The sequence below is a fragment of the Zonotrichia albicollis genome, chromosome 1, assembly GCF_047830755.1.
Source record: "Zonotrichia albicollis isolate bZonAlb1 chromosome 1, bZonAlb1.hap1, whole genome shotgun sequence".
Lineage (NCBI taxonomy): Eukaryota > Metazoa > Chordata > Aves > Passeriformes > Passerellidae > Zonotrichia > Zonotrichia albicollis.
This window is the reverse complement of record NC_133819.1, coordinates 50,743,985-50,760,377: the sequence shown is the minus strand read 5'-3', so window position 1 is coordinate 50,760,377 and position 16,393 is coordinate 50,743,985. Positions and strand designations below refer to the sequence as shown.

At 35.1% G+C, this 16,393-nt stretch overlaps 1 protein-coding gene across 1 annotated transcript in view; it reads left to right on the top strand.

The window, feature by feature from the left end:
* The window catches only part of CNTNAP2 (contactin associated protein 2), a 1,022,680-nt gene that overhangs the window by 502,221 nt on the left and 504,066 nt on the right, over nt 1-16,393 (top strand). The window contains exon 8 of the mRNA XM_005485915.4: nt 3,025-3,289. Coding sequence (XP_005485972.2) covers nt 3,025-3,289 — 265 coding nt within the window. The remainder of the gene's footprint in view (nt 1-3,024; nt 3,290-16,393) is intronic.

Genomic DNA, 16,393 nt, shown 5'->3' with positions numbered 1-16,393 from the left:
ATTTGACTTCCAGATGTCATTGCCCAGAAAACTATTCAGCAAGTCACTCTGAATCTACAGAAAATGAACTCATTCTCTTTGAAAAATGAAGAGGCTATTACAGAGACAAGCTGCAGATTAACTTGAAACCTTGACCTAGAACTAAGTGAGCAATCTATATAAGATGGGCTGTACTTAAAAGAGGAGTCATTTTGTGAACTAGAGTCCTAGAAGGGATCAATAATCCAGTTCATATTAATCTACATAGCTCAGTAGGGAAAATGCTAACTAGCAGGGAATTTAGAATTATGTGTTGCTTTCTCAAGAAATGTTTAATGCAGCTAGGCTTTTCATGGGAAATGCATTCATTGATGTGAAAAAGGATTTTAATGCATTCTGTGCCATTAACATTAATAGGTGTTATGCATGCAAGTATCCAAAACATCAGGATGACAGGAGAGTGTCAATTGGATATAAAAGCCTTCTTGTAACAAGGAAATTGTTAGTTCCTCTTGGTTACAAGGCATCAAAAGGAACTCTTAAAAAGTCTAACAGAATGCTGTCTGAGCACGTCTTAATTTAGATCTGCGACTGAACCATGAGATGTCTCTCAAAACATGATGTAGCCTTCTGTGTTTATGCAGGACTGCCTCAACTCTGTAAGAGAAGTTGTGTCTATGCACAAAGTGACAATTACACTGAGAATGACAGCCAAGGCTTACAGAGAGTATTTCAGACACTCTCCACCTTTTTTTTTACTGTATGTAAAATTTGTGGTTTAAGCAAAAGTATTCTGTAACAAATTTGCAAAGGTTTAAATTGTAACTACTCAAACAAATGAGTTAACTATTTTGATTTCATGTCTTGCTGGTTAAAAGTGTAAAATTAAAAATCTCCAGGCAACTTTTAAACCTCACCAGCCCAAAGTAAACAAAACAAAAAGCAAAGCAAAACCACAAAAAACCATCCCAGAATTGACAAGCAGCTTAGCAGGGAAATCTTTACTCTTTACTCATAAAGTAGCTGTAATTTCTCTTATCACATAGTTATCTAAAAGTTATCTTTAGTTGTGTCAGCTAGTTTTTTCCTAGTTCCCTGGATTTTTTTTTTTTTTTTAATCCATGGGAATTGGGCACAGGAAAAGAATGTGACTTGTAATGCTGAGATTTTATCATAAAATTTAAGAACAAATCTAGGAGATCACTTTAAATTAATCTCTAATCCCACATTACTGGAAATATCAATGTTCCTTAATTGATCATGGAGGCTGCCAACTTGATAGTATAGTTACTACTAATTCTACTGGCCTTTAGAGGTAGACTCTGTACAATTCCTGCTGTTCTGCAGGAAAAAAAAAAAGAAGTTTCTACACAAAATAATCAAAGTATTTATCCTAGTGATCAAGAAAATATTTTTATTCATTTGGGTTTTTTTTACATGGAAATCCATTACCGGAAGCTGAGTCTGCCAGACCAGTTGTATCTTGCTATTATACACATAACTGTTCTCTGATGTGATGTTCTTTTAAAAAGTGATGGGTTTGGACATTGGAAAATGAGTGCTAAAACTCACTTATTGATGTCATCCATCATCTCCAACTGAATATAATTACTTCTTAAAAAAAATTTACTTAGGTCTTTCCTGACACACATTTTCAGACACAAAGTTCCTATCTTGCTTCCAAATACTCTACTTTCCCTCAAAATGAAATGTCAGATGCATTCATGCACTATGAATACAAAAATATTACATAAAAGTCTAGATCAGGAAGTCAGTAATATAGAATTTAAAAATAATTATGCAAAAAACATGATGACTGACTTCTACTGGGATTCTGAGCACTGCTTAGGTAGACCACATCTCTAAACACCTGTATACCTCCAAAAATGTTTTTAAAGTCTTATTTTAATTTTAAATGTAAAAATAAATATCAGAGGAATTGCTGTCTTTATATTAGTAACAGTTTCTGTATAGGATGAGAGAAAATGATTTCTTCACAAATAGAAAAAAATTGCCACATAATTTTCACCTGCAACAGTGCATGAGAAAGTCTAACCATAGGACTTTATCCACTTTGCCACATATTGTAGGAATACTTCAGCAGAGGAATTTTTCCTGTTGTATTTCCATTTATGCAGTAATAAATTAATTCTGGACTGAGATCATTACAAAGTATGATTTTTAAGGAAAAATGTAATACCCTACAAATATTACCAAATGGTAATATCCTACCAATTTGGTCTTTTGTTGTGAGAAAGTGCATGAGAACCAGAGAGAAAAATTTGTGTCTCTAATTCTGGTCTTTTTTACAGATACATTTTAAAGCTTGTAGATCAACAGTTGACTGGATCTTTTTTCAATTTCCTGAAGAATAATATTTTACAGAGTAGAAACTGCAGTTTCCTTTACAGTGAAAATTATTTACTATCCAAAAATATTGGTGTTGTTCATGATCAGCTACTCCAAATCCTTCTGTGTCATGAATTGAAATATTAGCATATATAGTATCATGTAGTTGAAAGCATAACAGAGGGGTTGACTGCTCAGGTATTATATATCATTATTTTGGAACATCTTGTATTGTATTGATTGACACACTGACATCAGGGTATTTAGAAATCTGCACTCATTTTTTATGCTGTTCTGTTATAGGTTTCTATGGGGACTACAGACAAGCCCAAGTTTATCTGTGATTAATTTCTTTATCTGTTAACTTGAAATAATAATGCTTTCATCTAAGCTTGAGAGACTACAACTCTTCAGGGCCAGCTGCCTGGTTTTTTGTGATTGTACTGTACAGTACAAAATATAATGGGGCCACTGCTAGAAAAAAAAATAAAACAGAAAAATCAGCAACTATTATAGTAGCAACAATAAAGATAACATTAATGGCACATCCTTAGTGCCATTAATGTGTGCATAGATCACAGAAGTCTCTAGGTTGAATGAAATCTAGAACACTTTTCTAGAGGTAGCTATGAATTTAGTGAAATCTTACCATTTTTCTTTTTTTCTTTTTTTTTCTTTTTTTTGTGTTTTACTTAGGGAAATTTAAGTTTCTCTTGTGTGGAGCCACACACAGTGCCTGTCTTTTTCAATGCCACCAGTTACCTTGAGGTTCCTGGTCGTCCAAGCCAAGATGTGTTTTCAGTCAGTTTCCTCTTCCGGACCTGGAACCCAAATGGACTTCTTCTTTTCAGCCACTTCTCAGATGACCTGGGGAACGTTGAGATTGACATAAATGAGGGCAAAGTAAGTGTGCATATCAATGTCTCCCAAGTGAAGAAGAACCGGATAGACATCTCATCAGGTAAGTGTGTTTAGTGTTTTTTTAAATTTGATATGATTTTGGTTTGTGTTGTTTAAAATCATTATGTACCTAAAGACTAGGACAATTTTTTTACAAAATTTAAAATTTATATTGCAATATGTTAAATCCTTTACTGTTTCATTGAGTAAGAAGTACAAGAATGTTGAAATAGTTATTGGATTAAAAAAAAAAAAATTAATGATCTTATTCTGTCAAGAAATCACCCCTTATTCATGAGGCAGCATTTTTTTCTTTTTTCTTCCTTCCTTCTGTCTTACAGTTTGCTCTGTGAAAATATTTGGTTTCAAAATGGGTGTGTACTCCCTTTCTAGGTGTAGTAAAATAATTAGGCTGTTCCTAATATTTTCCAATAACTAGGGAATCTCATAAAAATAAATCCATCCATACCATAATTATTTGTATGAAATTTTTAGATCTGCATAGCTATCCTGCAAACCTTAGATTCATTTCAATGCCTTATTGTTATTTTGTGGCAACAGGCATTTCAGTGCCTGAGAAATTAATTGTGTATGTGAACATAGAAAAGGAAAATATGACATCTGCCAGGTAAGGCTGCAGAAAGAATGCTGTTGATGCAGTAAATATCACAGCAAACTTCTTTTTCCCTTCTTGTGCAGGGAATTAACAAATGCCATGATATAAACCTACTGGGTTTTCTAGAAGCCAAAATGATCTGCTTTTGGCACAAAGATTTCTGACCCTTGTGGTCCTATTGATAAAAGGTTTTTTACATTGGCTATTTTTAACAGCTGAAAAAGGAGAATTTCCCATAGTCAAGTGTGCAGCCTTCTGCATGTGTAGGGTATGAATAATTCTATAGGGTATTAATAGACTCTGCTGGGAGGAATGCAGTCTGGCTATCACAAAACATTAGACTAAGTAAAACCGCAGCCTTGATGCATGTCTGTTTTGGGTTTCATATCTGCTGTTATTTCTGCCTGTCGCCTGTATTAGCAAATTAAAGTCTCTTAGTATTTCCTCTATATGCTTCTCATAATTTGCAAACTTGCTTACATTAGCAGCTTTAATGTCAGTTTTTGAGTTGGCATGGGGACATCAGTACTTCATTCTGGGTCACAGTGTAATGCTGGTTATGGTGGCAGTAGTTGTACTGGCTGGTAGGACTCACCTGAGAGAGCTGTCAGTGGATGTGCACGTGGCAGAGTCTTGTTCCTTCACAGCTCGGCAGTTAAGGTGCTTATATGGAACAGAGTTCTGGTTTGTCTGGTTTAATTGTCACAATTTCCCTTGAATACCCTAAAGTTGTATGCACTGACTCAGGGTGCTCTAACTTAGCAGGTACAGATTTCAGATAAACAGGAGAGTCTAGAGTCCAATTTTTCAAATGCAGTTGAATTCCCACTTTTCTCTCTGGTAGCTGGGCACTGCTAATCTCCTTACCTGCCTACTGCTTTATGAAGTGCTTCTTGATGACTAGGAGGGATCAGAGAGTAGGAGAAAAAGGTTTTCTTGTTGGCTTGGCAGAACTTTCATACCTAATTCATGTATGCATTTTGTTTAAGGAGAGAAAGGCAGCTACAACTTTATATAGTTTGATGACACTTTTTGCAAAAGTAAAAATGAAATAATGCACGGAAGTGCAATGAATGAAGAGATACAATACTCTAAAATGACCAAATAAAAAGCTGTAATGCAAAATGTTTAACTTCTGTTTAAATACAGTGATCATGAGAAGTTACATAGCATGCTGTGGGAAAACATTTCGATAATAGTAGGTAATTCATTGGAATCATAAAGCAGACATTGCTTTGCATTTAAAATCAGAGAAATGGAGAGCTGCCATCGGGCAGTCTGTTCTTAGCAGTTTTCTTTGTCTCCCTTCCTTCCCTGCTGTCTGTTCAGTTTTTGTCAGGGATCATTTTTCCATGGTGTTAGCGGATCCCAGCTAGAGTCTCATGTCATGTTATCCTTTGGTCTTCAAAAAGGCACTTAATTGTTCCTTTGTTTATTTAACTGTGTGTCCTACCTGCAGGAGATTTCGCTGTATTCAATTCTTCATTAAATTCTCTGTCTCTTGATCAATTTTATTCATCTTTATTGGCAGGATAAGTCATCCCGCTGCTTTATTCTTGGAAGATGTAAAAGAAAAATAATGTTGGTATAATTATTAAAATGGTCTTGTGTGCCTGAAGCTTTTTTCTCATTGTTTGGGGTTCAAACTTATCTTTAGTATGAGACATTCCTACTGTCTGTCATGCTTTAATTACCTCTCTCATTCTGTTGTTACTGGTTTTTTAAAGAAACCACAGTTTATATTTGCATCAGAAGTTTCTAGAAAATTTTCTGTAGATCACTTCTGGTTTTAGCAAAATACATTTTATTTTCTTCTTTGGTTAGGTTATATATATACCCATATATAAATATATATATATATATATATATATATACACACATATATATATATATATGTTTACCTTGCTGTTCCTTTCATACCTTGAGTCACTTTCAAACCATAACCTCAACTCTATACATCGGATAACTAAATCTATCCAGTTATGAACATTTCATATTTATTTTACATGGACTGAAAACAATTGGGGATGGTAGTATATATTGCAGTATATAGTATGTATGATCTTTGTGTTACACCTAAAAAGCAACTGACTTTTGTGTTGACCTGGCAAACCAGAATTTCAGGTTTTAATTGACCTGTCTGTAAGTTTTTTAAGAGTGATGGAATGATTAGTCCATGACCTGTCCTGGGCTTCAGAGAGGTAAATGCTAGAGGCAATAAAGAGCTGATAAAAAACAGTAATAAATCTTTTACTGTGTTAGTAAAGTGTACTCTGATGCCCGTAACAAAATGCTGAGTGTAACGGAGTCTTTTACATTCAGATGCACATGAACTTTCAGTTTGTATTACATATGAGAAGGACAAGGATGATTAGCCCTTGTAGTTAGACTTACTGCCTGATTTTCTTCCTGAGCAAATTATTTTCTTTTTTTCATCATCTTGCAAATTGTACTTTCAAAACAGGTTTCTAAATAGTAAAAAATGCATGTCTTGCCCAGCATTCTGTTAAGCATCCAGTAAGCACTGCTTAGCTGTGAACAGACTGGCAAAACTCTTGTGCAAAGTCAATAACTTTGATTTTGCTTTTTTCTTACATTAATCTCATTAAAATGCTACCACCATTTGATTGATGAGAGTTATATTAATAAACTTGCTGTTAGTAAGAGGAAAATCAGGCCCACTGAGAGCTGAAATAAAGATTTAATTAGAAGAAATAAGCTACCGACTGTGCATAATTACACAGGTGAAATACTTAAAGCTTGTGTATAAATCAAGAGTTAAACATCCTATTGACTTTTTGTCTGCAAAGTAAACTTTGATTAATATCTTTACAATTGTGTATGCCCCAGCATGGGGATTATTAATAGGAAAGAATCCCAGAAAACAGTCAAGAGATTTATCTTTACTGCTCTGTATAGTTTTGGACTAAATTCTTGGTTTTGTCATTGTGATATTCAGGCAAACTTTCTAGAAATTAACACCAGGGATTGATGTAAGTAATGCCAGGCTGACAAGATGGAAGAAAGATGTGATCTTGTTTTTGGAACATTTTGAAAGCAGATTTCCATTGTAGTTTTGCATATTAAAGAATCCTGATATTCTGCTGCAGTTCAAAAGTAATTTCGTTTGAATACATACTAAGAGCCTACTCAGTATTTGTAATCTTGCCATTAGAATAAGTTGTTGATGAAGTTATTTTTATTTATAAGCTCCAACAAGCTGATGTCTTCTTTCTTGAGTACAGAAAAATAAGCAACTGGAAAATGTCATACTCCCAAGTGTCTCCTGGCTATAAAAACTTTTAATGGAACTTTCCCAAAGCCATATGCAAATACAGTTCAGTGCAAGGTTAAGCCACAGCCTGTGTCCCAGTTACCTCCTTTTCTTCCACTTAGTTTTATCTACCTGCTTCAGCAACTTAACCCAAATTCCTTCCTAATGAAGCCAAAGTTTTCTGAAGCTTTCAACATGGGAAAAAAATGGGTAACATTAAAAAACACAGAGAGTATTACTTTGTTCAAAGAAACAATAGTAACCTTCAAAACAGCACTCCAGAGGCATCATCTAATGGCTTTGCAATGCATTTTTAAAGCAAACCTCAAATCTCTGTTTCAGTATAGAATAGAATGTTCTCTGCCTCTTGAGAAAAGGCAGGGTTTTCATGATGGCAGATTCTAAAATAATATCTTGATTTATCCTCTGTTTATTTTCTCACCCATCTTTTCATAGGCTGTTTTGACCTTTCATATGTAAGCATTCTCTGCTCTGCTTAAATATTAGATGGTCTATGAAGATCTCTGGGACTGTACTTTACAGTACAGATGATAAGTCATTGCAAAAAGGACATAATCTCCTTCAGCCCAGAAGAAACAGAAAAATTTTCAGTGTCCAAAATTTTCTGCCTTTCACTTGAATTCATCTGCTTGAAGCTTCTTTTTTCCTCCACCAACTCTATTAGTTAACATATTATATTAGCTACTGCTCTAGACTTCTGTTCTTCCTGTCAAGCATAAACTTATTAAAACTTGGGATATGAATATCTTTTTGTCATATTTATCTGTATTAAATAAATCAGCCTTCTCCCTGTGGAATCCCTGGGAAGCTTTCCACCTTTCTGTCTTTCTGCTAGGTCTCAAGTCATCTGAATTGCAGTTCATTTATATTTTAGACCTTGGGTTAAGGTAGCATTCTTCAGGTAATAAAATGTCTCTCTCTGACAGATCTAAAGTGGTACTCTTCCAGTGACAATTCCCTGTGGCACTTTATGTGGGAATCAAGAAGTATTTTTGCCTTGGTGGTTAAATGAAGGCTTAAATAGGGAATGTGTACACACAAAGCACAAGTGCACTTCTGGTGGGAAGATAAAATTTCCCACTAGGTCTTTCTCACATTACTGGTAGTAGATTATACACTGAATGTTATTAAGTGGAGGCAGATACCCCTGAGGAACTTGTCAGCATGATCAAGATGAGAGACAGAAATTCTGTCCATGAAAGACAGAATGATGACTTAGCATCAGACAAGTCTGAATATTAGAAACTTAGAATGTTCACAGATAGCCAGGTTTGTCCCTCTGTTTCTCTCTGTATATTTTTGGCTTAAGCAGTGGAAGCAGCTACATGAATAGACATTTGTGAGTCTGAATTTCACAGAACTGAGATACGGGAATACTTGTAGTAGTTATAGTTATTTTTACGACACATTTTTAGTGTAGACTGGTTTAGCATCTCCATAGAAGACTCAAACCAATCAGATCAAGAAGTAGAGTTCCTGATTGCAGGCTTTCTTTGTCTAAAAAACTGATGAATTTAGTTCAGCAGTTTGTGAATTCTGCTTCATCAGTCACTGATTTTCACTGGAGAGTTGCCTAAAATGCACAAGCTCTGCATTCTAAAGCATAGATGGTACCTTTTTCAGATATTTCCCTGAGAACAATAGAACTCTCTATTGGTTGCACTGACATTTTGCAAGGATGGAAGAACCCAAGAATCAATAAACCAGGCTGTTGTCCCTGATAAGCTTTCTCAATTTATACAGGAGGCTCAAGTCCAGTTTACTTGTTTTGGTCTTATTTCCTCTGGGCTGTTGAAGAGAGTTAGATGGGACCTTGATGATCACTATTTTGGCATGAAAGATGAGATAAGGCTTTTTACAACTATTATGTGAAGACTCATTGTGTTGCACTGAATTTCTTTCAGGACAAAACCCCTGAGATAGTCTGCGGTTAAATGATAATCCTAACTTGCTGCTAGAAGAAACATACTTTATGTGAGTAGATCTGAACAGAACTAGCTGGAAACATTCCCTTCTAATTTTTTTTACTTCAGTAAGTTTGACAGGAAGTCAGCTCAATTTTTGTTGCTTTCCTTGTTGCCTTTTCTTACTACACCTGCATCAGCTATTTATAGTCTGGTTCTAGTCAAGTCTGAGAAAATTTTGGTTTTGACTTTGATGAATGGAAGATAAGTCCCTTAGTTCTGAATGCTACAGAGGTATCCAATATTTTGCAGTTACCTTAAGAACATAGATTTTTACTTTGGTGGATTCTCTGTTTGCATATTTTTGTTGAATGCAAAAGAGCATGAAAAGACTTGTCTCTAAAAATTGGTTTACCAAGCCAAGGATGCTTATTTAAAACCAGCATTACCTCTTGGATCAGAAAGATAGGGTTGTTGGAACAGACATTATAAAATCTACTTAAATTTACATTTTAAACTCTTCCAGTATTTACATATATTACTGATTGAAGTGAATATGTGGGAGTTTGTTTTTTTTTCCATTATTACTTTCCTTTTTGATTAGAATAATGAAATAATCAAAAGGATACAATAGAGAGTGGAGCTATAGTTATATTTGTTGTGTTTATGTACAACCCAACAACAATATTCCCAGGACACCACACGTATTCATATATTATAAAGGGAAATTAAAGGAACATTTTCTAATATCAGAAATACTGCATATCCAAAATATTATATTCTTTCCCCCAACATGCTAGTTTGCCATCTCTGCCACTTCTTCCATACAGGTGGTTCTTGGAGAAAGCCCATTTCCAGGATTCCCACACCTATGTTCACCAAGATGGCAACATGATGGCAACAACACAATAAGGTTAGCCAGGTTTTTCAGCAATGACACAAATATCTTCCAGCACAATTTAAACTTCCTAATTGTGGAAAAACATGGATTGCTGTTAATAACAGAGTGTAGGGGTTCCTGTAAACTTTTCTGTAGGTGTTATTACTACTGGAGAAATGTGATTGGACTCCGCGCTGTCTTAGCTCTTTAGTCTACTTTGTGCCAGATTTAATTTCTACTGCAAACGAGTGAGAAAAAGTACAGAATCTATTTGAAGTGTGTTTTTCACTTTGCTTCTATTTGAGAAAGTAGTTGACTAAGCACATCTCGTGATAACCCAGCATGTGATTAACCATTTCTAATAACTCAAAGAAATACTGCTGCTGCCTGTTTAATTTGGAAATTATGGTGTTCTGTAAATGACTGTGAGTAAGTGGAGTAGCAGAAGGTAAAAGGAATGCAGTCACTTTTTAATCGATAGTAGAAGTTGCAGTCACTGTACATATGCATATGTACCATTGTGCATATAGCCATTTGTCAGACAGTTTATTCAGCTAATTTGCCAACTACAATGAGCAGGAAGTTCACAGACCATTATTTGGTAAAAAAAGTAAAACCATTTGAATGGATTCAGGAGACCCAGGGTGCTCCTTGTTTCATCTCAAGGTCCTGTTGCTATAACTGTCCCCTTGGACACAGGCTGCATCATTTCTAGGATATCATTTTCCTGCAGGATCAATAGTTTCTCCACAATCAGCACTGAGATCCAGGAATAGTTCAGTACTTAGACTGTTCTGGAGTCCATTACAACAGACAGTATAGAGAAAACAGTTCTTACTCTGCCAGACTGGCTTGCCCTCCAACATATCTCTGCAAGAGTTTGTCCTCTTACAGATTCTTATGCCCCTTTCTTCCACCTCTACTGCCCCTCCTCCTTCTGCACACACCACAAATTCCAGATGTAATTGCTTAAAACGTAAAAGCAATCACAGGCTATGAGGTAACCTTATTATTATTTACCACTTTTTGAAGAGATGCCCATTTTTAGAGTCGTAATATTCCAAGGTGTCTGTGACCCAACGAAGGACATGCAGGGTCTGGGGGAGATCCAAGCTGTTGTGACAAGGCTGCTGTAGCTGTGGCCATGTAATGCCAATGACATGACAGGCAGGGGCTGTCAGTGGTGCACAGGGTTTACACAGTTTGGGCACCCTGGTGAAGCCCCAGGGTGAGGATCCTGGTCCAGAGACACCTCCACATGCTGAATAGTGGGGTCAGAAATGGATCATCCCTTGGGCCTGGCTGCAAAGATGGTAGAGACACATCCTGCCCCATTTCAGAAGCAGGAAACCACAGCAGAGGGGGTGAAGAATAGGAGGTGGCTTACAGATGTAGAAACAAAGGGAAAGTTCTCAGATTTGTAAAAATGGTCTGCCATCATCACCTCATTTAGTCAAAGTTTGTTGTTTTGGAAAAATCTGTGGTGGGCATAAAAACTTGCTGATGGAGAAAAGCAATTGTTGTGATTTAAAAAAAAAGAGAGAAGGAAAAATATTTTCAGTCTCCAGTTAGAACATAGGATATTCAGTTTCTGTAAAGTTACAAAAATATTTACAGACAGATTGGGAGATCAAAGGTCTTGAACATATACTATCTAACAGTGTTTCAAAAAAATGGTACAGAATCTTCAAGCAGTGTGTACAACACTGTGGTGTGAAGCTATCAACTATGTAAATTAAGCCAGCCAGTGCCCTTTTCACCTTTTCATCTTACCCAAATGCAAGGGAAAGAAAGGAGAATTTTCTTTACTTTTAAAGTCAGCATTTGCAGCACTTGCAATTTGAATAAAACCAGTAGTAATAGTCTTTCAAGAGCAAATGTCCTTGCAAGTAATTTGAGTTTTTTGAAATTTTTAATTTTTAATCTTATTTATCATTATCCCTCGACTAGGTGTTCCACAACATCTCTAGCCTATTACTTACAAGAAAATAATTAAAATTTGTTGTAATATTAAACACAATTCTTTTTCAGGGGGAAACATGACCTAATTACAGGCACGGAACTTTAATTTATGTGCTGGGAACTGACACTCAATATCTTCTTTTTCATTGCTATTCAGGAACCTGGAAAATAGATTATTATCTGTGACAGGTTTCTGGCAGTCCCTTTTGGTTTGACAGTGTTATTTTAGAGAGAAGAGAAAGTCACTTTTGTATATAATGAAAGGAAAAGTTGTCAAGCATTCATACATATTTTATGCTGCATAAAACTTAAGTGCTAGAGGAAAGATTCTGTTTTCAGTCATGCCATTGTAAATTCATGTAGCTTCTGCTGACCTCCAGGCTTGCTTCAATGACACAGGATGGCATCTAGCCCAAAGGATTAATTCCATTTTTTACAGAAGCAATGCAACTCTTGTAAGTCAGCTGGGCCCTTACTGGGTTTTTTTGGTTAGCACAGTCATGCATAACTGTGATGTGTATTTTGGCATTTTGGCATTTTGGCATTTTCTACTGACATTGACAGAACTAAAAGCAATTTCTATCAAAGTACTTTCTTGAAATGGCATCAGGCATAGATTGTATTGTCTATTTTTTTTTTTTGATGGAAGTGGTAAAAAATTGACTTGGGGAGAAAAACATTTTCTGGTTGTGTGTTGCTAGCTCTGCCTTTAGCCTGTTCTTGTAAAAGATGGTGACTCCCTTCAGGCATTTTCACACGTTGTTTGTTTTCATTTCCCAATGTTGCTGAAGCAGCATCACATGAGCACTGAGGTGAAACAGAGCAACCAAAGTAGCTTGGTTTCTGCAAGCTGAATGGAAGATGATATTGTCTTTAAAAAGCTTACTCATTAAGTTTATATATTTGATAGGGAGAAAAAGAATCTCAATTCTCTTGCTGTGAGGCAGCTACTGTAAAATACATAGTTTATATTAGCAGTAACCAGTGTCCACACAGACACTGTTTCACTGAGGAGAAAAGCAAAGTTCCACACATATCCTTCCCAGAGTACTTCCTTACCAAAGAAAAACATGTTTAGAGTCATGGCTTCACCTCTGTTTTTTCCAAGAAATGTATGAATGTACAATGAATTTGAGGGATTCATTATTTTAAGATACAAGAATAACTTTGCTTTTTTTTTTTTTTGTAGATTCAAAGTAGTGGAACGTGAGATTGCATGCCCTCAAGTATAAGGTTTTCATTGGTTCACCTTTTGTAGCTTTTTTAACAGCTCATTTTCATAATTAGCACACACATTAAAACAAACTGCCAAGTGGAATTAACTTTTCCAGATCACTAGCAGGAGGAAATAACATTCTTAACATTCTGGTGTTGGTACTTAGATAATTACCTGTGAAAACAGTAATAGCTCTTGCCATGTCTCTTGGTTCTGGAATTTATAACACAGGGCTGATATTCCTGACTGTGATGAATCTGGGAAAGAATAATGTGGTGCAGAGGAATCTTTGGGAGGCTTAGGCTTGCTTCAATAGCATTGGAAACAAGTAATAGTTCATCAAATTTGCTGTGTCATAAAGATTTGTTGTATGCTAAACAAAAATATCTGATGCAAGGCAAATTACCTTCACATTTTAAAGCATCTTCCAAAAGGCACATATGCATATATATATATATATATATATATATATATATATATATATATGCACATACATATCTATAAAGAGAGAGAAAGAGAGAACGAAATAGAGAAATATGATGTTTTATTAGCAGCCCCTTGTAAAAACAAGCAAACAAAAAACCACAAAGAAATTACTAGAACATTTATTTAATTTTTCTTTGGCAGGATGACCCTGAGTTACATTTCTGTTGAATAAACATGGAGCACTAAGAATGCACTTACCTCTTCAATCATTTTCTTTTTCTTTCTAGCTTTGAGCAGTACAGTATGAAGTGTTCTTTTCTGGTTTTGTTAGCAGGAAAATGCTATGTTATGAATGTGATGTTTGTTTCATCTTTCTTTTAATATAATATTTCCTGCAGCAGGCTGCTGTCTTTGGGAAACTTTTTTTTAGCTTCATAATTGTGGCATTTTAGATTTCCATTTCTTACTGCAAGAAAGGATTATAACAACATTATGTTAATACTATTAGCTAATTTTGCTACTCATAATAAATAATTATGTTACTAGAGCCATTATAGTCCAGCCTGTTCCATGTACCATTCAGCTGCATTAGCATTTGAGTGTTATTTCTTCCCCATGTCAGAAATCTCTGATCAGTGTTATAGGTTATTAGTTTCCAGAAGGCTATTTTATAGTTAGAACAAGGTTTTGTGCTGTTAAACAACGACAAAAAAAGCCCATACAGAAGCAGTAAATATCTGAAATATGATGATCCAACAAGAAAATCTGCTTATATCATCCAAAGCAGACATGGCTCTCACCTGTTGCTTCAGGGGCTCTGCAGCTGGATACAGCATCTTAAGTTTTTCTTTGGCAGAAAGACTGAGTGTCCATTACATTTTTGAAGGTTTCATCAGGCATTTTCAATATTAGGTCTCCCTGCCATTCCTATCATCATAAATCAGAGCCAATGCAACCAGGATTTTTTTTGGTGGTGAGCCATTGAACAGTCATATGATAGGGGAATGCAGCAGGTCTCTGGAAAAATTTGGGTTTTCCCGAGCAGGATTTTTCCCCAAGATCTTCATGTCTTACTTTGTGCTACTGGTGTTCCATCATTATTTCTAAAAGTGAGCAGAAAAGGATTGTACCAAGGAAAGAGATGTTAGATGTATCATATAACTGTACACTGAGGCAGAAAAAGGTTGGGAGATGACTTAATGCTGGATAAAGATTTTTGGCAAACATGCCTTCATATATATATAAACAATATTATATATATATTTTTTTATCTTATATTGGTAGCTCTGCAAGAAGTTAGAAAGAAATGTGCCACTTTACTACTTCCTGGTTTTACTGATACTTTATGGAATCTTTTGTTCTGTTTTGGTTTGTTAACACAGATATCCTACTTATTCCTCACTTACTACAGCTTCCTTAGAAGTTTCCTAGCATATGGTGTTAAATTCCCATTGAAAAATATGCAGAGAAATAAGCTTTACTAATGTACAGGGATTTGCCACATACAAACAAGTGAAGAATATTGCTTAGCTGTTTTTTCGTTTTAAAGTAAGTGTTATTTTTATGGAAATAGTCTGAGGTCCAAAATGATGTCCTCAGAATATTTCCTCAGAACAATTTCAGCATCAACATTGAATATAAATGTACAAGTGGGAAAAAGAATTATACAGTTGTAAGTAAAGGCTCAATAGCAGTGGATTTTTTCTTTTTTTTTCCTTTTTTCTTTTCAAAAACTGTTATATTAAACATGTAGCCCTGTAGTTTGTTTCTTAAAGTAAATTCAAATTCTATGGAACATTTTTAAACCATAAGGATATATCCTCATCAAATTCTAATGAAAGACAACTTAAAAAGCTTGAAAGAATTCAGTAATATTTTGGAAATCTCTTTAAAATTATAAGCAGAATAACATTCAGTACTGATATTGCTTTTATATTAATAGTACATTTAATAGATCTTTCTTGTGTCATATTTTACATGCACAAGAGGAACTTTTCCTTTCATTTTAATTATCTATGGAAAAGACATTTGTATGTTCAGTTATGTCACCCAAGTGTTGCTAAGTAGGATTATTTTTTAATACTATTAATAATTTCTGTGAAATTCATTTTCATTTATTAAAAAAAAAGGATATGCACTTTTATGTCATAAAAGTGATGAGCAAACTGTAGTAGGTGTAAAATTAAAGAGCATACCCTTGGATTATTCATAATTTTAAAGAAATTTTCTCGGTATCATTGACATCTCTATAAAGAGGTGAGTAGAAAGAAAGCATCATATTCAATAGCTCAAGTTTAGTTTGGATCAAAACTTGCAACTCAGATCTGGTTTTGTCGTTCATTAAGTTTGATCAGGAATTTAAATATCCATAATCTTAAGCAAACATGAAAATTTGTTGACTTGAAATTCTGATTACACTGATACCCTGAACTAGCAATGGGATATGAAACATTGCAGTAGATCATTTTTTTGACCATTGTATGTAATGGATAATACACTTAGCGTAGAGAAGCCCAAAATAACTTCTTGTCTCCACTCAGAAGCAGTATAGTCTCATAGGAAAAGTGGTATTATGTTATTTTGAGTTGTTGAGATCTTTGATAGCTGCCATGTATCCTCAGTTCACACTGGAAACAGTAGAAATTTGTGCATTGTAGTTAAGAGCCCAGAAAGGCTGTGATGCTGACACTTCCAGCCCTGAAGTCAAAATCAGTCAAAATCTCAGGCCAAATTTATTCCAATGAGAATTTGAATCTGTCTGCTTCTGGGAAAGGCTCTGCCATACACCTTTTTTTGAAAACCCAGTTATTTGAAAGTTACTCTTCAGATTATCTAAGCAGAGCAGCAAAAGGTCCAGGAATGTGCA